Raw genomic sequence first — 23,283 nt, forward strand, 5'->3', positions numbered from 1 at the left:
TTTGGGAGGTTTGAGGGATGTGTAAAGGAGTGAACCAAAATATCTGGTAAACTCTGATAATGATTGAAAGTGCAAATGGGTGTCTGTTAATTTATGCAATTTTTATGAATGTAGCTTATTCAAGTATTCAAAAATTGAAAGTTGAAAATTTTAGCTATACTGTATTTAGTGCTGAGTTTCTGTAACCTTTTGTGCTAATTTATGTTTTTGAATCTGACCCCTTTCCCCTGAAAACTAGCAATACCAGTAGACAGTGGTGAAGATTGTTTTTTGGCCTTCATCGGGCAGTGCATTGGGATATTGGGATATTGGGATGTTACATAAGTTGTACAAGATGTAGATTGAATTGCAATTGTTTTTGCTGAAATTTGGGATGCATTTGGATTATTGATTTTAGTTTTGGTCACTGGTATAGAAATGATGTTAATAAGCTGGTAAGTGTGCTGAGCAGATCAATGAAAATGTCAGGATTTGAGGGACGAGGTTATGGAGAGAAGTTGAACAGGTTGGGACTGTTTTCATTGGAACATATGAATATGAGGGGTAATCTTAGAAGTGTATAAAATTACGAGGAGCAAAGATGGGGTCAATGTGCGCAGTTATTTCCCCAGGGTTGGCGAATCAATAACGAGAGGGCATAGATTTCAGGTGAGAGGAAAGAGAATTATAGGAACCTGAGGGGCAATTTGCTCCCAGAAGATGGTCAGTATATGGAATGAACTGTCAGAGGTGGGGCAGGCACATTGCACATGGACAAGAAAGGTTTCGACGGCTATGGGTCATTTTGGGCTAATGGGACTGCTTAATGAGACTGATTAACAAGATAAAATCCTTTGGTATTATAGGAACTATACTGGCATAGAGGAATGGCTGACAAGCAGGAGGTAGCAGCAAGTGGGAACAAAGGGGCCTTTTCTGGTTGGCTGCCAGTGACTAGTGGTGTTCCTCAGGGGTCAGTATTGGGACTGCTACTTTTTACATTGTCGATTTAGTTAGAGGAATTGATGGCTTTGTGGTAAAGTTTGCAGATGATTTGAAGATGAATGGAGGGATAGGTAGTGCTGAAGAACCAATGTGATTACAGCAGGACTTGGACAAATTGAAAGAATGGGCAAAAAGCGGTAGCTAGAATACAGTGTTGGGAAATGTATGATAATGCATTTTGGTAAAAGGAACAATAGTTCAGACTATTATTAATGCACAATTAGATTGGTGGGCTTGTGCTTGAGCCTACTTGGTTGGGGAAAGGCTGTCTTAGATTGGGTGTTGTGTAATAACCCAGATCTTATTTGAAAGCTTAATGTAAAGAAACCCTTGGGAGGCAGAGTTCATGACTGAGTTCATACTGTAATTTGAGAGGGAGAAGCATAACTCACTATATCAGTATTGCAATGGAATAAAGGGAATTACAGAGGCACAAGAGAGGAGTTTGCCCAGGTAGATTGGAGAAGAATACTGGTGGGGATGGTGGTAGAGCAGGGATGACTGAAGTTTCCGGGAATAGTTCACAAGGTGCAGGATACATACATCCCACAGAAGTTGTTCTTTTTTTTTAAAATTAGTTTTTTTATACATTTTACAAATTAAAAAAACCCCAAATCAGAATGAGGAACATTAATACAGTGCAAAATTAAGCATACAATAACAATATGATACAAAGAAAGAGTATTTTTTTAAAAAAAAGCACCTAAATTGAAGACAAGTAAACTTTTAGTATACTCCCCCAACCCCACAACACAATAAAAAAACTCCAGACCAACCACAACACAATATAGAGAATATAAATCAGGACAATCTAACTCTCAGACTGTGAATACACTTAGCAACAGAGGATAATGATGCCTACTATCAGAAGAAAAAAGGAGCTGAAAGCAAGGGACCGAAAAAAAGAAAAAAAAAACCCTAGTGAAGAGGAAGGTTATGAAAGTACTCGATAAAAGGTCCCCAGACCTTATGGAACTTTAAATCCGAATTAAGAACTGAATAATGGATTTTTTCGAGGTCCAAGCAGGCCATAATGTCGTTAAGCCATTGAGCATGAGTGGGCGGGGCAACATCTCTCCATCTAAGGAGGATCAAGCGTCTAGCCAGGAGAGAGGCAAAGGATAATATTCAGCATTTGGTCAGACTCAGACGTAAATCTGTCTCGCCCCAGAAACCGAACAAAGCAATTAAGGGGTTTGGTTCTATGTGCTGATTCAGAATATACAATAACGTAGTGAAGACATCTTTCCAAAATTTCTCCAAGCTAGGACAGAACCAGTACATATGAATGAGAGAGGCCTCGCCCCTCTTGCATTTATCACAAAGCGGACTAATGTTAGGGTAGAATCGAGATAGTTTAGATTTAGACATATGGGCTCTATGAACAATCTTAAACTGTAAAAGGCAATGGCGAGCACAAAGAGAGGTTGAGTTAACCGATTTGAGAATCGTGTCCCAACTCTCATCAGATAAGGAGATATTTAAATCCTGCTCCCATGCCATTTTAATTTTATCCACAGGGGCCCGTCGTAAGGCTGCTAACTTACCTCGAATAATTGATATTAAACCTTTGCCTAGTGGATTAATGGAAAGAAATAAGTCTATAGCATTTTTCGCAGGCATTTCAGGAAAGTTAGGAATTAAAGGAGCAATAAAGTGTCCAATTTGGAGATATCTAAAAAAATGAGCATTGGGCAGATTGAACTTAACAGAGAGCTGCTGAAAAGAAGAGAAGTGATTATCAATGAAAAGATCTTCAAAATGCCTAATGCCCTTCCTATACCAAACATGGAATGCTGAATCGTACGTAGTAGGTAGAGAAAGGTGATTATGTATGACAGGGCTGGAAACGGAAAAACCATGGAAACCATAGCATTTCCTAAACTGAGCCCATATACGCAAAGTGTGTCTAACAAGAGGATTAGCTATTAATCTGGACAGACTACTAGGGAGTGCAGAGCCAAGAAGTGCAGAGATAGATAGTTCTTTAGTGGAGCTCAACTCCATTGCCACCCGATTAGGGCACTCGGGTTGGCCATGGAAAGAAGACCAAAAGGTAGCACAACGTATATTAGCTGCCCAATAATATAAACGAAAGTTAGGTAAAGCCATGCAACCCTCTTTTTTAGGTTTTTGGAGATGGATTTTACTAATTCTAGAGGGCTTATTCCTCCACAGATATGACAAAATAATAGAGTCTAAGGAGTCAACAAAAGATTTAGGAATAAAAATTGGGATAGATTGAAATAAGTATAAAAATTTGGGGAGAACATACATTTTAACAACATTAATACGACCTACCAAAGACATAGATAGAGGTGACCATTGTACCAGACTCTGTTTTGTAGTATATGAAAGATTGGCAGAGTTTTCACGAAAGAGATCTTTAATCTTCCTTGTGACTGTAATTCCAAGGTAAGTAAATTGATTATGGACTACTTTAAAAGGGAGGTCACGAAATGTTAATTCTTGTGCTTCTTTACTAATTGGGAAAAGTTCACTCTTATGTAAATTAAGTTTATAGCCAGAGATCTGGCTAAACTGGTCAAGAAGTGAAAACATTGGAGGTAAGGATGTAGACAGATTTGAGAGAAAGAGTAATAAATCATCAGCATAAAGGGAAACTTTATGCTCAACACCCCCTCTCCAAATCCCGGTCAATTCAGGACAATTTCGAAATGCTATCGCCAAAGGTTCTATAGCCAAATCAAAGAGAAAGGGACTTAAGGGGCATCCCTGACGGGTGCCACATTTGAGATTAAATACCTGGGATTTCTGAAAATTAGTTAAAACAGAAGCAGTAGGACACAGGTACAGCAATTTGATCCAAGAGATGAAACTTTGAGGTCAATTTTTTCTAAGACTGCAAAAAGGTAGTTCCACTCTATATGATCAAATGCTTTCTCCGCATCGAGGGAAATAACGCATTCAGGAATCCCAGTTGGGGGTGAATATAAAATATTAAATAAACACCGAATGTTAAAAAAAGGGAGACGGTTTTTAATGAAACCTGATTGGTCATCAGAGATAATAGAGGGAATAACGGTTTCTAATCTATAAGCCAAAACTTTAGCTAAGATCTTTACATCAACATTGAGCAAAGAAATCGGCCTATACGAGGAACACTCTGTTGTGTCTTTACCCTTTTTTAGAAGTTGTTCTCAAATGGCAGGAGAAGGCAACTGTGGCTGACAAGGGAAGTCAAGGACTGCATAAAAGCCAAGGAAATGGCATACAAGGTAGCAAAAGTGAATGGAAAGTTGGATGATGGGTAAGCTTTAAAATTCAACAAAAGGCAACTAAAAAAAAGCTACAAGAAGGGAAAAGATTGAAATACAAAGGCAAGCTAGCCAATAATATAAAGATACTAAAAGTTTTTTTCAGTTCTATAAGGAGTGTAAGAGTTGATATTGAACTAATGGAAAATTATGCCAGTGAGGTAGTAATGGGGACGAAGAAATGGCAGGTGAACTTTATAAGTACCTGGCATAAGTCTTCACTGTGGAAGACACTAGCAGTGTGCCAGACATCCATGAGTAGGAGTGAGTACCATTGTTATTTCAGAGGAAAAAGTGTTAGGCAAACTCAAAGGTCTTAAGGTGGATAAGTCACCTAGACCACAGACTACATCCCAGAGACCTGAGAGAGATTGCTGAAGAGATAACGGATACATTGCTTGTGATCTTTCAAGAATCACTTGATTCCGCATGGTGTCAGAGGTCTGAAGGATTGTAAGTGTCACTCCATTCTTTAAGAAGGGAGGAAGGCAAAAGAAAGGAAATTATAAGACAGTTTGCCTAACTTCAGTGGCTGGGAATGTGTCAGAGTCTATTATTAAGGTTGAGGTTTCAGGGAAACTAATGACAAAATAATTCAAAGTCAGCATAGTTTCTGTAAAGGGAAATCTTGCCTGACAAATCTGTTAGAATTCTTTGAGAAAGAAACAAGCAGGGTGTACAAAGGAGAGACACTGGATATCATTTACTTGGATTTTCAGAAGGCACTTGATAAGGTGCCACACATGAGGCTGTTTAACAAGTTAAAATGCTATGGTGTTACAGGAAAGCTACTGGCATGGATAGAGAAATGGCTGACAGGCAGGAGGCAGTGAGTGGGAATAAAGGGGCCTTTTTCTGCTTACTGCCAGTGATTAGTGGTTTTCCTCAGTGGTCAGTATTGGGACCACGACTTTTCACATTGTTTGCAAATGATTTGGAATATGGAATCGATGGTTTTGTGGAAAAATTTGCGGATAATACAAAGATAGGCAGAAGGGTAGGTAGTGCTGAGGAAACAACGCAATTGCAGTAGGACTTAGACAAATTAAAAGAATGGGCAAAAAAGTGGCAGATGGAATACAATGGGAAAGGTATAACAATGCATTTTGGTAAAAGTGTAGCGGTGTGCTACACGCAGCGCTAAAATTACGACACGGAGTCGGTAACTGCAGTCGAAGGAAAAAACTTTATTCGAAATCCTCAGCCTCACTTTTAAGCCTCCCTCAACCTGCCCCCCGTGGCGCTGAGGCTCCAAAGCTCTGTGCTCGCAAACCCCTGTAGGCTATCTAATTGTGAGCCGGTTCGGATGTGCCAGGAAATGGGTCGCCACATAACCCCCCCCAGAACCGGCGATACACCCCCCAATGTCCACAGTCTTGGCCAGAACCTGCTTGGGAGGTCGGCCTCTGCGCCAAGGTGCCGGAAACTCGGCCGGTTGTGCCAGGTCCACATGGGCCGGTTTGAGGCGGTCCACCGTGAAAACCTCCTCTTTCCCCCCAACGTCCAGCACGAACGTGGACCTGTTGTTCCGGATCACCATAAACGGCCCCTCATATGGCTGCTGAAGCGGTGGCCGATGCCCGCCCCTTCATACAAACACAAACTTACAGTTCTGCAGGTCTTTGGGTACGCAGGTCGGGTTCCGCTTGTGCTGTGAAGTGGGTATGGGGGCCAGGTTACTGAGCTTCTCACGTAGTCTGCCCAGGACTGCTGCGGGATCTTCCTCTTGCCCCCGTGGGGCTGGTAGGAACTCCCCGGGGACGACCAGGGGCGCGCCGTATACCAACTCGGCCGACGAGGCGTGCAGGTCGTCCTTGGGCACTGTGCGAATGCTGAGTAGGACCCAGGGAAGCTCGTCCGCCCAGTTGGCTCCTCACAGGCGGGCCATGAGGGCCGACTTCAGGTGATGGTGGAAACGCTCCACTAGCCCGTTCGACTGTGGGTGGTAGGCAGTTGTGTGGTGCAGCTGAGTCCCCAAAAGGCTGGCCATAGCTGACCACAGGCTGGAGGTGAACTGGGCGCCTCTGTCGGAGGTAATGTGGGCCGGTACACCAAAGCGAGATATCCAGGTGGCGATCAGGGCTCGGGCGCAAGATTCGGAGGTGGTGTCGGTGAGCGGGACCGCCTCTGGCCATCTTGTGAACCGGTCCACGATAGTCAGGAGGTGCCGCACTCCGCGCGACACTGGCAGGGGGCCCACGATGTCCACATGAATGTGGTCAAAACGCCAGTGGGCGGGATGGAACTGCTGCAGTGGGGCTTTGGTGTGCCGCTGCACCTTGGCCGTCTGGCAGTGCATGCACATTTTGGCCCATTCATTGACCTGTTTGCGGAGTCCGTGCCAAACGAACCTGCTGGAAACCATCCGGACAGTTGTCCGGATGGAGGGACGCGCCAAGTTATGAATGGAGTCGAAAACACGGCGCCGCCAGGCTGTCAGGACGACGGGACGGGGCTGGCCGGTGGCGACGTCACAGAGTAGGGTCCTCTCACCCAGGCCTACGGGGAGGTCCTGGAGCTGCAAACCGGAGACTGCGGTTCTGTAACTCGGAATCTCCTCATCCGCCTGCTGCGCCTCTGCCAGTACCTCAAAGTCTACCCCTTGGGAAAGGGCATGAATGGTAGGGCGAGAGAGCGCATCCGCCACGACATTGTCCTTACCCGAGACGTGCCGGACATCCGTTGTGATTTCAGAGATGTAGGACAGGTGGCGTTGCTGGCGGGACGACCAGGGGTCGGACGCTTTCGTAAACGCAAAGGTAATCGGTTTGTGGTCCGTGAACGCGGTGAAGGGCCGACCTTCTAGGAAGTACCTGAAATGCCGGATTGCCAGGTAGAGCGCCAACAGTTCCCGGTCGAAAGCACTGTACTTGAGCTCGGGTGGCCGCAGGTGTTTGCTGAAAAACGCCAGGGGTTGCCAGCGACCTGCGATGAGTTGCTCCAGCACCCCACGGACTGCCGTGTTAGATGCGTCCACTGTGAGGGCGGTAGGGGCGTCCATTCTGGGATGTACTAGCATTGCGGCGTTCGCCAAAGCTTCCTTTGTTTGAACGAAAGCGGCGGCGGACTCCTCGTCCCAGGTCATGTCCTTGCTCGGACCCGACATCAGGGCGAACAGGGGGCGCATGATCCGGGCAGCTGAAGGGAGGAAGTGGTGGTAGAAATTGACCATACCTACGAATTCCTGAAGGCCTTTGATCGTGGTGTGTCGGGGGAAGTGGCGGACCGCATCTACCTTAGCGGGCAGAGGGGTTGCCCCGTCTTTAGTAATCCTGTGGCCCAGGAAGTCAATGGTATCGAGTCCGAACTGGCATTTGGCAGGGTTGATTGAAAGACTGTACTCACTCAGTCGGGCGCAGAGTTGACGGAGGTGGGACAGATGCTCCTGACGACTGCTGCTGGCTATGAGGATGTCGTCCAAATAGATGAACGTGAAGTCCAGGTCCTGTCCCACCGCGTCCATTAACCGCTGGAACGTCTGTGCGGCATTCTTCAGGCCGAACGGCATGCGGAGGAACTCGAAAAGGCCGAACGGGGTGATGAGAGCTGTTTTGGGGACGTCGTCAGGATGCATCGGGATTTGATGGTACCCTCGGACGAAGTCTACCTTGGAGAAGATCCGTGCGCCGTGCAGGTTTGCTGCAAAGTCCTGAATGTGTGGCACAGGGTAGCGGTCCGGTGTGGTAGCCTCGTTCAGCCTGCGGTAGTCGCCGCACGGTCTCCAGCCTCCCGTCGCTTTGGGCACCATGTGCAGGGGGGAGGCCCATGGGCTGTCAGACCGCCGGATGATCCCCAATTCCTCCATCCTCTGGAACTCCTCCTTCGCCAGTCGGAGCTTGTCCGGGGGAAGCCGCCGAGCGCGGGTGTGGAGGGGTGGTCCCTGGGTCAGGATGTGGTGCTGTACGCCGTGTCGGGGCATGGCCGCTGTGAACTGCGGTGCCAGAACCGATGGGAAATCTGCCAGGACCCTGGTGAAGTCGTTGTCGGACAGCGTGATGGAGCCGAGGTGAGTGGCTGGCAACTGGGCTGCACCCAGGGAGAACGTCTGAAAGGTCTCGGCGTGTACCAGTCTGTTCCTGGGCAGGTCGACCAGTAGGCTGTGAGCCCGCAAAAAATCCGCACCCAGAAGCGGTTGGGCTACGGCGGCCAGTGTAAAGTCCCACGTAACTGGCTGGAGCCGAACTGTAGCTCCACCTGACGGGTGCCATAGGTCCTTACTGTGCTGCCGTTCACAGCCCTCAGGGGGGGACCCGGTGCCCTGCTGCGGGTGTCGTAACTCGTCGGAGGTAAAACGCTGATCTCGGCACCAGTATCAACCAAAAACCGGCGTCCCGACCTTCTATCCCACACATACAGGAGGCTATCCCGATGGCCAGCTGCCGTAGCCATCAGCGGCGGCTGGCCCTGGCGTTTCCCGGGAACTTGCAGGGTGGGCGACAACGGTGGGCTTCTGCGTCCCACCGCTGGTGGTAGAAGCACCAGTGTTCCTTGGGCCGGGGGTCGGCGGGCTCTGCGGCCGGGCCTGGACTGGTTTGCTGCTGCGAGCGGGGCTGGGTGATCTGTGCGATGGACGCCCTGCTCACCTTTTTGGCGTTCCACAGCAAGACCGCCTGGGCTGCCGCCTTCCGGGGGTCACTGAAATCCGCGACGGACAGCAGCAGGCGTATGTCCTCGGGCAGCTGCTCCAGGAATGCCTGCTCAAACATGAGGCAGGGTGTGTGTCCGTCGGCTAGAGACAACATCTCATTCATTAAAGCCGATGGAGGTCTGTCACCCAAGCCATCCAGGTGCAGTAAACGGGCAGCCCGCTCGCGCCGTGAGAGTCCGAAAGTCCTGAGGAGCAGGGCTTTGAATTCCGTGTACTTGCCGTCTGCCGGGGGCGACTGTACGAACTCCGCGACCTGGACGGCTGTGTCCTGGTCGAGGGAGCTCACCACGTAGTAGTAGCGGGTGTCTTCTGAGGTGATCTGGCGAACGTGGAATTGGGCTTCGGCTTGCTGGAACCATAGGTTCGGTCGCTGTGTCCAGAAACCCGGCAGTTTCAACGAAACCAGATGAACAGAGGCGGTGTCGGTCATTTCTGGTCCAAAAATCGTTTGGACCGTCGGGGTCACCAATTGTAGCGGTGTGCTACATGCAGTGCTAAAATTACGACACTGAGTCGGTAACTACAGTCGAAGGAAAAAACTTTATTCGAAATCCTCAGCCTCACTTTTAAGCCTCCCTCAACCTGCCCCCCGTGGCGCAGAGGCTCCAAAGCTCTGTGCTCGAAAACCCCCGTAGGCTATCTAATTGTGAGCCGGTTCGGATGTGCCAGGAAATGGGTCGCCACAAAAGGAACGATAGTGTGGACTATTATCTAAATGGGGAGAAAATTCAAATGTCAGAGGTGCAAAGGGACTTGGGAGTTCTTATTCACAGGTTGAGTCGGTGGTAAAGAAAGCAAGTGCATTGTTGGCAATGAATAGAATACCCCATGAAGCAAGGAGATAACGTTGAAGCTTTATATGACATTTGTCAGCCAGCACTTGGAGTACTGTCAACACTTTTGGGCCCCTTATCTATGAAAAGATGTATTATCATTGGAGAGGGTCCAGAGGAAGTTCAGAAGGATGATTCTGGGAATGAAGGGGTTAACACACGAGGAGCATTTGGCAGCTTTGGGCCTGTGCTCACTGGAATTTAGAAGAATGTGTGCGGATCTCATTGAAACCTACTGAATGTTGAAAGGACTAGATAAGGTGGATGTGAAGAGGATGTTTCCTCTGGTAGGGGTATCCAGAACTAGAGGGCACAGCCTCAAAATTGAGGGGTGACCTTTTAGAACAGAATTAAGGAGGATTTTTTTTAGCCAGAGGGTGGTGAATCTATGGAATGTTCTGCCACAGGAGGCCAAGTCCGTGGGTATATTCAAAGCGCAAATTGATACATTCCTGATTGGTTGGGACTTGGTGAGAGGGGTTGAGTGAGATCCGAGATCAGCCATGATGAAATACTGCAGTGGACTCAATGGGCTGAACAGTCTAATTCTGCTCCTGTGTCTTCTGGTCTTATGGGATTACTGATTGACATTAATTCTTTCTCTAAATCTATGTGTTTTGGTTTTCAGGCTCGACTTTACAGTCTTCAGGCTGATCCAGCCACATACTGCAATGAACCAGACGGTAAGATTCTTTTTGAGATGCCAAGTTGCATCCTAAGAATTTTTGTGGGTATGTGTAAGTGTACAGTAGGTGTCAAATACTCATTGAAAGTCCAGTTAAGAGAAGTGCTCAACTAGTAAAAGACACCACCATCCATTTGATCAGTCCCAAAGCTTGATTGATGCCCATCTTGTACACTTTCCAATCAACCTTCAGATTTGCTTTTGTTCCATTTCTGCTGCTTGATGCAATCAGTTCCATATTTTCCACCTTGCTCCAGTGCAATGAAACTGAAATAACCTCTGCCGCCTTACTACTTCAGTGTAATCATTTATTGCTTCATAAATCTCAAGCTGTTAAATGCTGTTTCCCAAAGCATTCTGTTTGAAGGTTTTGAGCACAGTTGTATTATGGTGCTGATGAGTTCTTTTGCCATACCATTATGGTTAAATTTGTGCACGTCATTCCCACACTTAGCTGTTCTGTACTTGTTTTATTTGTGTGGTGCTTTATCCATCTGGCTATACATCACAAACCATAAGACATAGGAGCAGAGTTAGGCCATTTGGCCATCGAGTCTGCTCTGCCAAACAATCATGGCCAATCCTTTCCTCCTCCTCAGCCCCACTCCCTAGCCTTCTCCCTCTAGCCCTTGATGCCATGTCCAAGAACATATCAAGCTCTGCCTTAAATATACCCAAAGACCTGGCCTCTACAGCTACCTATGGTAATAAATTCCACAAATTTACTACCCTCTGGCTAAGGAAATTTCTCCGCACCTCTGTTTTAAATGGACACCCCTTTATCCTGAGGCTGTGCCCTCTTGTCCTAGACTTCCCCACCACGGGAAACATCCTTTCCATATCTACTCTGTCTAGGCCTTTCAACATTCAAAAGGTTTCAATGAGATCCCCATCATCCTTCTAATTTCCAGTAAGAGCTATCCAATGTTCTCCCTATGATAACCTTTGTATTCATGGAATCATCTTTGTGAACCTCTGAACCCTCTTCAGTGCCAGCACATCTTTTCCTAGATGAGGGGCCCAAAACTGTTCACAGTACTCAAAGTGAGGCCTCACTAGTGCTTTATCAAGCCTCAGCATCACATCCCTGCTCTTGTATTCTAGACCTCTGGAAATGAATGCTAACATTACATTTGCCTTCCTCACCACTTACTCAACCTGCAAGTTAGCCTTTAAGGTGTTCTGCACAAGAACTCCCAAGTCCCTTTGCATGTCAGATTTTTGGAATTTTTCCCCCGTTTAGAAAATAGTCTGCCCATTTATTTCTACTATCAAAGTGTACAACTGTTCATTTTCCTACATTGTATTTGCCACTCTGTTGCCATTTCTCCTGTTTCCTCAACACTACCTGCCCCTCCACCAATCTTCGTATTATCTGCAAACTTGGCAACAAAGCCATTGATTCCATCATCTAAATCATTGATATACAGCATAAAAAGAAGTGGTCCCAACACCACTCCCTGCAGAACACCTCTAGTCAACCAGAAAAGGATCCTTTAATTCCCATTCGCTGCCTCCAACCAATCAGCTAACGCTCTAACCATGTCAGTAACTTTCCTGTAATACCGTGGGCTCTTAACTTGGTAAGCAGCCTTATGTATGGCACCTTGTCAAAGGGTTCTGAATGATGGTAAAATCTATTGGGGAAAGAAAACTATAATTACTACTCAGTGAATTATTGCATGGCGGAATGTAAAATAAATACTTAATTTTACCAACTGAGCAGACTGCCAGTTTGTTTCTTGTCTTCCAACATTTTGTTTTCTGTTGTTTGTGTTTGGATTTGTCCTTGTTGAAATTTGGGAATTGAAAAATCTTGTAGGTAACAGAGGACCAACTTGCATCCTCTGCTACAGCAGCACTTGACACGCGTTTTTTGCCCAATTCCTGTGCCAGTGTTCTTGCTCGGTAATATTCAAATTAGGCCCTTCACTTTGGTTTTGGAGTTAATTGGGCAGATCCATTGGAAATATTGTGAATCAGACATTGATGCTGAAATAAAAACACAAAATGCTGGCAGAACTCAGCAGGCCAGACAGCATCTATGGGAGGAGGTAGTGACGATGTTTTGGGCTGAAACCCTTCATCATAATGCTGAAATAATGGTGATCGCTTACTATGTTGAGTTTATACTTTGGGTTGTAGGTAGTGTGTGTGTATTGTCAGCTTGTTCTGTTTCTGTTCAGGACCCTTGGAGCTCTATGATGAGTGGGTAGCTGGTTTTAATCTTGATGATCAAAAAGGGGAAATCTCAAATCTGTTGGTGAACAGTCCTTCAGTCCGTGCGCTTTACACAAAAATGGTATGTACTGTGTCTGTTACACACTTTAGTCTTTCTGATCCTATTACTGAGACTGCTGGAAAAATTCCATGTTCTGTTTTGTTGCTTGATTGGAATAAAAGGGTTACCTGCAACTATAATTAGGTTTTAATTATTAAGGAAATGCTGACTAATAAAATTAATTTTCTTTTAAGTGTTGACAATAATTAAGGGAACATGTTCATGATCTCTGCAGTTGCTGATGGGGTTTTATTTCCCTCCTGGAATGGCATGATATTACACTGAGTGTGCAGTTTCCCCTCCAGTGTTTGCCTTGTAAATTCCCAGCGTGTTGTCTGAGCTGGGAGAATGATTTGTGGTAATCAGCCAGTAGCTCAGATGACTGAGCACTGGGAGCAGATCTACTGAATGGAGTGGGGATTCCTGAACTAGCCAATGTGCCAAACCTAGCCTGTTGAAGGCTTTTGTAATACACACAAGGCCAATCCACTATGAATGCTTTAATAGGCTTTCTCTAATAGGCTCTCTCTACCAGATCTCCAGTCGCTGTGAAACTAGTTAAACCCAAGTAGAGTCACTAAAGTCTGTACCCGTCAATTCTACTCTTATCCATTGTAGTGGTATCAGTTTGACATAACTTCCCCAGGTTCCACCTACACACAAGGAAGAATTAAGGCCATTCTGTTTTGTGTAGATTCTGGAATTGTGGGTTGAAGGGGTAGAATGTGAAGCAAGGAAAAAGGGAGTATGGTGGTTTGGAAAATAGTGGATTCTATAATGAACAGTGCTATTGTGGAACACTCGAGTGAAGAATGATATGATTAAGCAGAGTCCCACACAAGCAATTGGACCCCAATTGAAAACAGGTGGAATTATGGGTTTATTATGGGAATAGCTGCATGGATTGAGAACTGGGATTTGAGAGAAAACCAAAAGTGGGAATGTGGATCCCTTTCAGGTTGGCAGCTTTGTGACTAGTGGGTTTTACAGAGATCAGTGCTTAGGCCTTAATCTATATTGACGGTTTGGCTGATAGGATTAGATGTTATATTTCACAGTTTGTTGAAGTTACCTAACTTGGTGGAATTGTGAGTATGGAGCAGAGTGTAAAGAGTCTTCATGGGGGATGTGGACAAGTTATCCTGCTCAGAACTGAACTGAGGAAAAAATACTATATAGGGTGGTAAATTTTAGAATTTACTACCGTGGAGTTAATTTAAAATACATCAACAGATGTTTGGATGTTTATAGAAATCAAAGCACTTGATGGTAGGGCAAGAAAATGGTGTCGAGGTGAAGAAATGGTAGCACAGTTTCGATGGGCTGAATGGTCTACCCCTACTCCTTTATATTTTTAGTGTTTTTTGACCTTGTATTACTGTAGAACTTTGGCATGAGCATTGTGTGAGATTTGACATCTCAGGATGCATGTAAGCACCAAGGGCCCAGGGAATACTTTTAACTCCCAGAATTGGGGTAGGTTAATATGGAGATGCATAAAGGCAGCCAGGCAAAAATTTGAATCTTTCCTTTGCTAAATTAATTACCCATTTGTTTTGTTTCAGTCATCCGGCTAAGTGTTTGCACTGTGAATAGAAATGTCTCATTTTCTGTAATCAGGTGCCCGCTGCAGTGTCACATCTGGAATTTTGGCATCGGTACTTTTATAAATTACATCAGCTGGAACAGGTTAGTAATTACTGCAAATTCAGTACACTTCTCTTGATGCTTAGATGTTTTGAATTGCTGTGTGGCTTTGTGAATGCAGCGAAATTTAGACCAGAATGAAAATTGGTTGTAAATTACTTTATTCTTAACCTGAAATATCTCTTCACACCAACAAAATAGTACAGTTTTATGTTCCTAGCAATAATTCTGATGTGTGCAACTGTGCTGTTTGTTAGAAACAATATGGTTTTGTTTTACTAATGAAAAGTGCAGTGCACTTTCTGTGTCACTGTTGGAGCACAGGAGGAGGTCTGTGACCTGTGCGTGCTCCTTCACCCATTGACTCCCTTTTGTTTGCTCTTTATATTGGGGAATTTGTGGCAGCCAGTTTATTGACCAACCTCTCTGTAGGGTGTGGGGAGGATACTGGATGTCCCAGAGGAAGCCATACAGCTGTGAAAGAGCATGCAGACCACAGACAGACAGACATTACCTGTGTCTAGAGCTGTGAGAGGAGCACTAACTGCTACACTATCATCAATGGAGACGTGCAGTTAGAAATGGCTCACTGACCACAAAGGAAGTGCGTGTGGCTGTCCTGCTGCTGACCAAAACAGTACCACCCAGGCCTGCTGTTTGTACCTAATACATTCCAAGCTAGGGAGAGAGTAGGCCCCCTCACTGGCCAATGGAGATAGGCGATGTTGGTGTGGTCCTCAATGGAGAGATGGATTGTGTGCAGTACTGGGGTAGGATAACGAGGGCAGGGGAAAATGCTGAAGGGTTGGGGGTAGTAGTGGGGTAGGTTAACAATGGGTAGGGGAAAATGCTGAAGGGATGGGGAAGTACTGGGTAAGGCAAGTTAATATTCAGTTCTGGTTCAGTGACCTGTCCCAGTGGTTTACTATCAATAGTACAACTTCCAGTGGCATTTTTGGTACACGTTAAGTAAAACTGATTCTTTGCAGGAGGAAAGCAGGAGAATAGTGTTGAAGCAGAGAGCAGAGCAAACTTCTCATTCAGAGGATCTCAGATGGGAGGAGGAAGAGGGTAAGAACACATTTACTGTGGGTAATAAGCTTGTAACTTGTAGGTTAGAAATAAATACCTTTTTGAGGTCTAATTGAAATTTCAATGAATGTAAAGATGTTCCTGATTGTTTGTGCTGATAATTGAAAGCAGTTATTAGCATGTTTTAAAAAAAAATGTCCAGGGATCATTTGTATTGCTGTTGTGCCACACCAGGTCTCTCTCAGATTTGTAAGTTTTGAAGCTTCCTTTCACCTGCAATTTGTTGGATCTGTGTTTATTTTCTGATCCTGGAGGTTCTTCTAGGAGTCAAGCAAGGTGAGCAGGCTTAAATTCTTAATGATTGTTTGCCTGTACCTTAAAATAAACATACAAATACTAAGCAGACTAGATAAAGAGCTGAGAAACAAAGCTAAGATGAATGAAAAGCAGTCAGAAGCTGAAGATAAAATAAAATAAAGACCGCAAGATCAATCAGGGCTGATCCTGTCTTTTTTTCCTCTCTCTTTCTCAACCCCAGTTCCCAGCCTTCTCCCCAAAACCTTTGATGCCATGTTCAAACAAGAACCTATCAATCTCTGCCTTAAATACACCCAATGACCTGGCCTCCACAGCAGCACATGGCAACAAATTCCACAAATTCACCACTCTTTGGCTATAGAAATTTCTCTGCATCTCTGTTTTGAAAGGGCATCCCTCTAGCCTGAGGCTGTGCCCTCTTGTGCTAGACTCCTTTCCACATCTATTCTGTCTAGGCTTTTCAATATTCAAAAGGTTTCAATGAGATCTCCTCCTCATCCTTCTGAATTCCAGCAAGTACGAACCCAGAGTCATCAAACGTTCCTCGTATGATAACCCTTTCATTCCTGGAATCATCCTTGTGAACCTCCTTTGGACCCTCTCCAATGCCAGCACATCTTTTCTAAGATGAGGGGCCCAAAACTGTTCATAATACTCAAGGTGAGTCCTCACCAGTGCCTGATTAAGATGGCTCCTCTAAAAAATCAATCAATTTTAAAATCGACATAGGAATAAGTTCCTTAGATAAAATAAACCCATCACCAGTTGCACAATTACATCACATGGGTAATGTGCTAATACTTAGCTAATGAAAAGTGAGTTTAGCTGCTATCCTACTTTCTGCCAGTGATTGTGAAAAATATGAGTTTGTTTAAAAAATACAAATCTTTCAAAAGCAAATCTTATAAAGAAGTGTTTTCCAGCACTTTCCACAGATGCTGTCTGGAATAGAATGTAGAACTTTTGGCCCACAATGTTTTGAACTGAATTATTTCAAACTAGTAATTGATGGTCTATACTCGTCTCTGCTGCTTATACAAGTACATAATCCTCTATTCCATGCTTTTTCATGTTGCTGTTGAAGTACTTAAATACTTCACCATCCTGGCAATGCATTCCAGGCATCCACTACTCTCTTTTATGTAAAAAAAACTTGCACAGCCCAGCACATCTCTTTTGAACGTACCCTCTCATGTTAAATACATGCCCTCTGGTATTTGTCATTCTGACTCTGGGGGAGAAGTACTGGCCGTCTACTCTTATGTATGCCTATCACAATTTTATAAACTTCTATCAGATTTACCTTCTGTCTTCATTGTTCCGGAAGGAACAATCCAGGTTTATCCATTCTCTCCTTATAGCTCATGACCTCTAATCATAGTGAGCATCTTCTGACCCTTGCTAAAACCTCAAAATCCTTCCTATAATGGGGGCAATCAGATCTGAATGTAATACTGAAGATGTGGCCTAACTAGTATTTGAAACTGCAGTGTGACTTCCTGACTTTTGAACTCAGTGCCTTGAATAATAAAAGCAATCTTGCTGTGTTACGCCGGTGGCCCCCTCCTTTTTGAGAATCACAGGATCGCTATTGATTCGGGTCAGGAGACCCAGGAAATGAGAGAGAGACATACAGATTCCTCAATGTTTGGAATGTGTACTGGGCCTTGTTAACAAAGCCACGGTTAACGGCCATTATCTCTTGGAGACAGAATTGTGTATTCATCGAAGCCCCCAGGCAATGAACCGAGGGGGGTTGGTGGAGGGATTGCATCATCCCAACCTAATTGACATCTGAGACCCTGTGAGTCAGGATAAAAGAGGGTCTGGGGAACAGCCCCTTCAGACGCACCAGAAGAAATGCTAGAACTCCTATAATAGCGTAATAGCAAAAGCCGGTGGAAAAGCCCACATGCGTCCTTTTCCATTTGCCTCAGAATTGGTGGGCCTTTACCACGGAAGCACGGCTTTAGCTAACAACAAAGGGGAAGTCAGCCCCCAACGACTCTCGAAGGATTGACATCATAAAAGGAATGGGCAAGTTAAACCTCCGTTTTTCTCTCCAACCAAAAGCTGCAGCTTGAATGAACTTGAGTGACTTTTATATTTCCATCGGACAATACATTATACCCTAGATAACGATAGAGCTATTTCTTATTGATTATTATTATACCCGCGCTTTTAGATTTAGTATTGACGATTTAGTATGTTTGCATCGATGTTATTTTTGTGTATTTTTATCAATAAATACTGTTAAAAATAGTACCATCAGACTTCAACAGACCTCTCTATCTTTGCTGGTAAGTGACCCAGTTACTGGGTACATAACAATTGGGGTTCTCGTCTCGAGATTTGACACCAAATTGGGAGGCCAGTGAATCGGGCTTGTCAGTCCAAACTTGGATCTGGTTATGCGGGTAGCCAGACGGGAAAGCAGCAAAGATGGACGTGGATGAATTTATAGAAAACCCGACTCTAGAGGCGCTAGAGGTGGCCACCAAATCGGACTTGATAAATCTGGCGAAAGGGCTAAACCTTGCAGAGGTGAGGTTGCCCATGAAAAAGCGAGAGGTACAAAGGGCAATAACTCAGTATTATATTGGGAAGAATGTGTTTGCAGCTGAGGTATTGGAAAATATCCCTGAAAAGGTACCAGCTAGTGGGACGGCTCAGTTAGAGTTGGAGAAATTAAGGTTGGAACATGCAATTAAGTTAAAACTGCTGGAAGCAGCTGAAAAGGAGAAAGAAAGGGCCGAGAGACAAAGGGAGCATGAGCTCCAGCTAAAGGAGTTGGAGGTGAAAAAAGAGCAGGACAGAGCTGAGAAGCAAAGAGAGCATGAAATTCAGTTAAAACAGCTGGAAGCAGCTGAAAAGGAGAGAGAGAGGGCCGAGAAGGAGAGGGAGAGAGCTGAGAAAGAAAAGGAAAGAGCCGAGAAGGAGAGAGATTATGAGGAGGCAGAGAAACAGAGGAAACATGACTTGGAGATGGAGAAGTTAAGGCAAGAGCGAAGAGATCAAGGGTCAGACCGAGAAGAGCGACTTAATGTTAGTCAGGAGTTGAGGTTAGTTCAGGCATGGGCAAACTACGACCCGCAGGCCATATGCGGCCCGTTAAGCTTTTTAATCCGGCCCGCAGAACTTGATGAAATTATATTAATAAACCTTGTTAACGTTTTTTCCCCGCAATTCTGGCGTTTTCCCAATAGATGACGCACTCTATATACATTGACCTTTGTTGAGGTGCAGCGTATTACTCCACATTTGCGCTTTACTTTGTGACCTTGTGGCGACCCATTTCCTGGCACATCTGAACCGGCTCACAATTAGCCAGCGTTCCGACTAAGAGAGATAGCCTGCGGGGATTTGCGAGCACAGAGCTCCGCATACCGGCGCGCACTCACTGCTCTGTCATTGTGCGGGTCATTGTTGAGTTTTGGCACAGGACAATTGAATAAGAAGGAGCAGGACAAGTAGACCTGCATCTCCTACCGTTTTTGAAATAAAGACAGTCAGGAGGAGAGTGATGATGATAATATCTTGAAGGATAACAGAATTTTCAGTGCTTTAAAATAATAACTGTTACTATTAAAAAAAGCTGTATTATTCATTTAATTTTCAGTGTTTTAAAAGTCATTTCAATAAATAGCTAAATACCATGGGACTTCAAAGACAGATATTTTGTTGTAATGCATTTGTTCATTTTCCATTGAAATTAAAGCACATGTTTTCTACATATCCCATGATATTTTATTTTCTCTTATGAGGTATATTACCAAAACACTCCGTCCATCTGCTCCTGGTCTGGCCTCCCTGTCAAATTTTAGAACACTTTGTGGCCCTCAAGTCAAAAAGTTTGCCCACCCTTGGGTTAGTACCTCCGTTCGAGGAGACGGATGTTGATAGTTATTTCTTGCTTTTTGAGAAGGTGGCAGTGAATCAGAAGTGGCCTAGAGATCAGTGGGTGGCAGTGTTACAAAGTGTGTTAAAAGTATGACAAAGTAAAAGTGGCCATTCTCTGGACTTACGAATTAGTACCTGAAGCATATAGACAAAAGTTCAGAAATTTAAAGAAAGGGTGGAATCAGACGTATACCGAGTTTGCCTATGAGAAGGGTGTGCTCTTGGACTGTTGGTGCACAGCAGAGATAGTGGAAGAGGATTTTTGGTGTCTTAGGGAGTTAATTCTGATTGAGGAATTTAAAGGTTGTGTTTCGGAGGATATCCGGATGTATTTGAATGAGAAGCCGAATAAGTCCATCTCAGACTTTGCTAGGTTCGCAGATGAATATGCCCTAACCCACAAGACAAAGTTTTCCTTGAATAAAAGTTACCAGAGAGACCTTGGGAACGATAGAGAAGGCCCGCCGGCTGAGGCAGAGGTCCCGCCGGGAGCTAGTGGTAAGATTGAGGGGGAAAGGCAAGACGGCCAGAGATTTCTGGGCTTGACCTGTTTTAATTGTGGAAAGGGGGGACATATTGCATCTAGGTGCTTTGCTCCGAGGAAGGAGACAGGCGCGGTCCCTATCGGATGTGCCATGGTAATCAGTAAATCAACAAGAGAGCCCCGGGTAGAAAGAGTACGAGAAGGGTGTGAGACTTGTATGTCAAACGGAACCGTGTCTGTGAGGGAGGGAGACACACCAGTTCCAGTACGGATCTGGAGAGACATGGGGGCTGAGCTATCATTGATCAGCAGTAAGGTACTAGATTTTGGTCACAGGACAGGAATGGTAGCTGTGAAAGGAATAGGAAAAGGGACGGAAATGGTGCCCTTACATAGGGTCATTATGAATTGTGAGCTCGTCTCTGGACCAGTTGAAATGGGGGTGCAATCAGAAATCCCGAGAACTGACGCGGACGTCCTTCTGGGTAATGATTTAGCCGGTTGTAAGGTTTTATGCAGCAATGACGCTGACAAGACAGCCTGTGAGTGTTGAGGCTCCGCCCCTAGTTTCCAAGATCTATCCCGTATGCGTGGTCACTCGCAGCATGTCGAGAAAGGCAGCTGAGACAGAGAGCAGTTTAAATCAGGCCAGTATTAATTTGGCCGAGACGTTTTTACCGACCCTGTACCAGGAGGGTGGGAAAACGGAGAATAGGAAAGTGAAAGAGAGTAAGGGAGAGGGGGTAGACCTGCCCTTAGCGAGGAGAAAAGTTCTAGGGGCACGAAATAAAGATGAGAAACAGATAGAGTTGTTAAAAGGTCCAGAGTTGGACATGGATGATCTGTCTGGTTTGACAGAACTGTTTGAAGAAGTTGAAAATTCTAAAGGTGTTCCCGATAATGAAATGAGGGTATTCCTAGATGAAAAGGATGCCATTACCTTGAAGAAGTCTGCTGGGTTGGCAGATGAGGTTGTTACAGCCCGCGGGGTTGAGTTTACTCCGGAAGGGAGTTGCCCAGAGAGTAGCTGGGAGAATCAGGGGAACTTAGAATTTGGACTGGGTACGGGTATTGAAAGCCTGGAAGAGGCAAATGTCCCGTTTAAGTGTGTCCAAGATGTGCATGCACGTGGTACTGAACCTAGTAATGGAGCTCAGAAAAAGTCTGAGGTATTTGATTCAGTTGAAAAGGAATGCAGTCCTTGTGGGTCAGATAGACTTGGTTCAGTGAAGAAAGGGTTAACCTTGGTAATAGTGGGAAGTGAGAGTTCCCAGGTGTTTGTGCTCGAAGGTGTGTTAAAAGTTAATGCGGAGATCAAAAGTGGGGAGATGAATATTATTATTGAAGGAGAAGGGAAATATGTAGTTCCCAAATTGAATGAAGAAAATTTAAAGGCTGGACTGATATCAAAAGCAGCAATCAGGCTACAGAGACAATGGCGTGGTGCCATAAAGCCTGTGAATCAATTATAGGTTGAGTTGGAAGGTAACGGGGTCCCACACGCTATTGTTATTCCAGAGTGTGGTGTGAAAAGGCAGAATTTGAAATGCTGTTTGAACAAAGAGTTTGAACTGAAAACTAACAGCCTGAAGGGTCCTGAAGAGAAAACTAGCAACTTGCGTAAAATTAAAGAATTGCGTGGAAATTCAGAAGATGGTCTAAGTTTAGGACACATTGTTGATAAAATAACTCCTATTGAAGGAGCGGATGAAAGCCTATTTCGTCAGGGTGCACAAGCTCCCCACTTGGGAATTAACTGGAAAAGAGGTGAGGGTTAATGGGGACGCCATTTTTAAATAGCAAAAGCCGGTTTTACGGGATTTCGACAAAGCATGTGAATAATAAAGACAACCCCATGGAAGCCTGCCTGTTAAGTTTGAAAGCAACATAAAGATTAGTATTTGCATGAACTTTTGTAGTATACCCGTAAGCTAAGATCACAACTCTTTAGTTTTTGTTGGCTAAAGAAAAATAAGACCTACAAATAGTTGGTTACTAAATTGGAGTCTGATGCTACAAGACTTTAGTAAGGTACAAAATGTTAAGGTATTAAAGGAAATGACAATGCAATCAGTAACCATCTAGATACTGAATTGAATGTATATCTGTATTATTCTGTAGAAAATAACTTTGGTATTGTGTTAGATTCTAAAATCCTGTAAGACTCCGTATTACTTCGTTTATTTCCGATGGTAAAAAACGCGTTGAAGAAAGGGGGTGTTATGCCCCTGGCCCCCTCCTTTTTGAGAATCGCAGGATCGCTATTGATTCGGGTCAGGAGACCCAGGAAATGAGAGAGAGACATGCAGATTCCTCAATGTTTGGAATGTGTCCTGGGCCTCCGAGAGACAAAGCCATGGTTAACGGCCATTATCTCTTGGAGACAGAATTGTGTATTGAGTACTGTACGATTCATTGAAGCCCCCAGGCAATGAACCGAGGGGGGTTGGTGGAGGGATTGCATCATCCCAACCTGATTGACATCTGAGACCCTGTGAGTCAGGATAAAAGAGGGTCTGGGGAACAGCCCCTTCAGACGCACCAGAAGAAATGCTAGAACTCCTATAACAGCGTAATAGCGAAAGCCGGTGGAAAAGCCCACATGCGTCCTTTTCCATTTGCCTCAGAATTGGTGGGCCTTTACCACGGAAGCACAGCTTTAGCTAACAACAAAGGGGAAATCAGCCCCCAACGACTCTCGAAGGATTGACATCATAAAAGGAATGGGCAAGTTTAAACCTCCGTCTTTCTCTCCAACCAAAAGCTGCAGCTTGAATGAACTTGAGTGACTTTTATATTTCCATCGGACAATACATTATACCCTAGACAACGATAGAGCTATTTCTTTTTGATTATTATTATACCCGCGCTTTTAGATTTAGTATTCATGATGTATATTATCTGTATGTTTGCATCGATGTTATTTTTGTGTATTTTTATCAATAAATACTGTTAAAAATAGTGCCATCAGACTTCAACGGACCTGTCTATCTTTGCTGGTAAGTGACCGAGTTATGGGGTACGTAACACCTGTAAGTCTTCTTTACTACCGTACTTGTGCAACCACTTTCTCATTTTCTCAGGAGATTTCAATGGTCTGAGAAATAATGCACCAATCTGACATTCTGCTGATGGAACTGATTTTATTGAAAGAGCTTGCATTGTGGGAGGAGATTATTGAGTTTCTCAGCCA

At 44.7% G+C, this 23,283-nt stretch overlaps 1 protein-coding gene across 7 annotated transcripts in view; it reads left to right on the top strand.

Annotated features, from left to right (window-relative positions):
• The window catches only part of bsdc1 (BSD domain containing 1), a 73,217-nt gene that overhangs the window by 30,271 nt on the left and 19,663 nt on the right, over positions 1-23,283 (top strand). For all 7 annotated transcript variants that reach the window (XM_059949127.1, XM_059949128.1, XM_059949132.1 and 4 more), the window contains 4 exons: positions 10,372-10,426; positions 12,615-12,730; positions 14,330-14,398; positions 15,346-15,427. In XM_059949127.1, coding sequence (XP_059805110.1) covers positions 10,372-10,426; positions 12,615-12,730; positions 14,330-14,398; positions 15,346-15,427 — 322 coding nt within the window. The remainder of the gene's footprint in view (positions 1-10,371; positions 10,427-12,614; positions 12,731-14,329; positions 14,399-15,345; positions 15,428-23,283) is intronic.

The sequence above is a fragment of the Hypanus sabinus genome, chromosome 24, assembly GCF_030144855.1.
Source record: "Hypanus sabinus isolate sHypSab1 chromosome 24, sHypSab1.hap1, whole genome shotgun sequence".
In the NCBI taxonomy this organism is placed as follows: domain Eukaryota; kingdom Metazoa; phylum Chordata; class Chondrichthyes; order Myliobatiformes; family Dasyatidae; genus Hypanus; species Hypanus sabinus.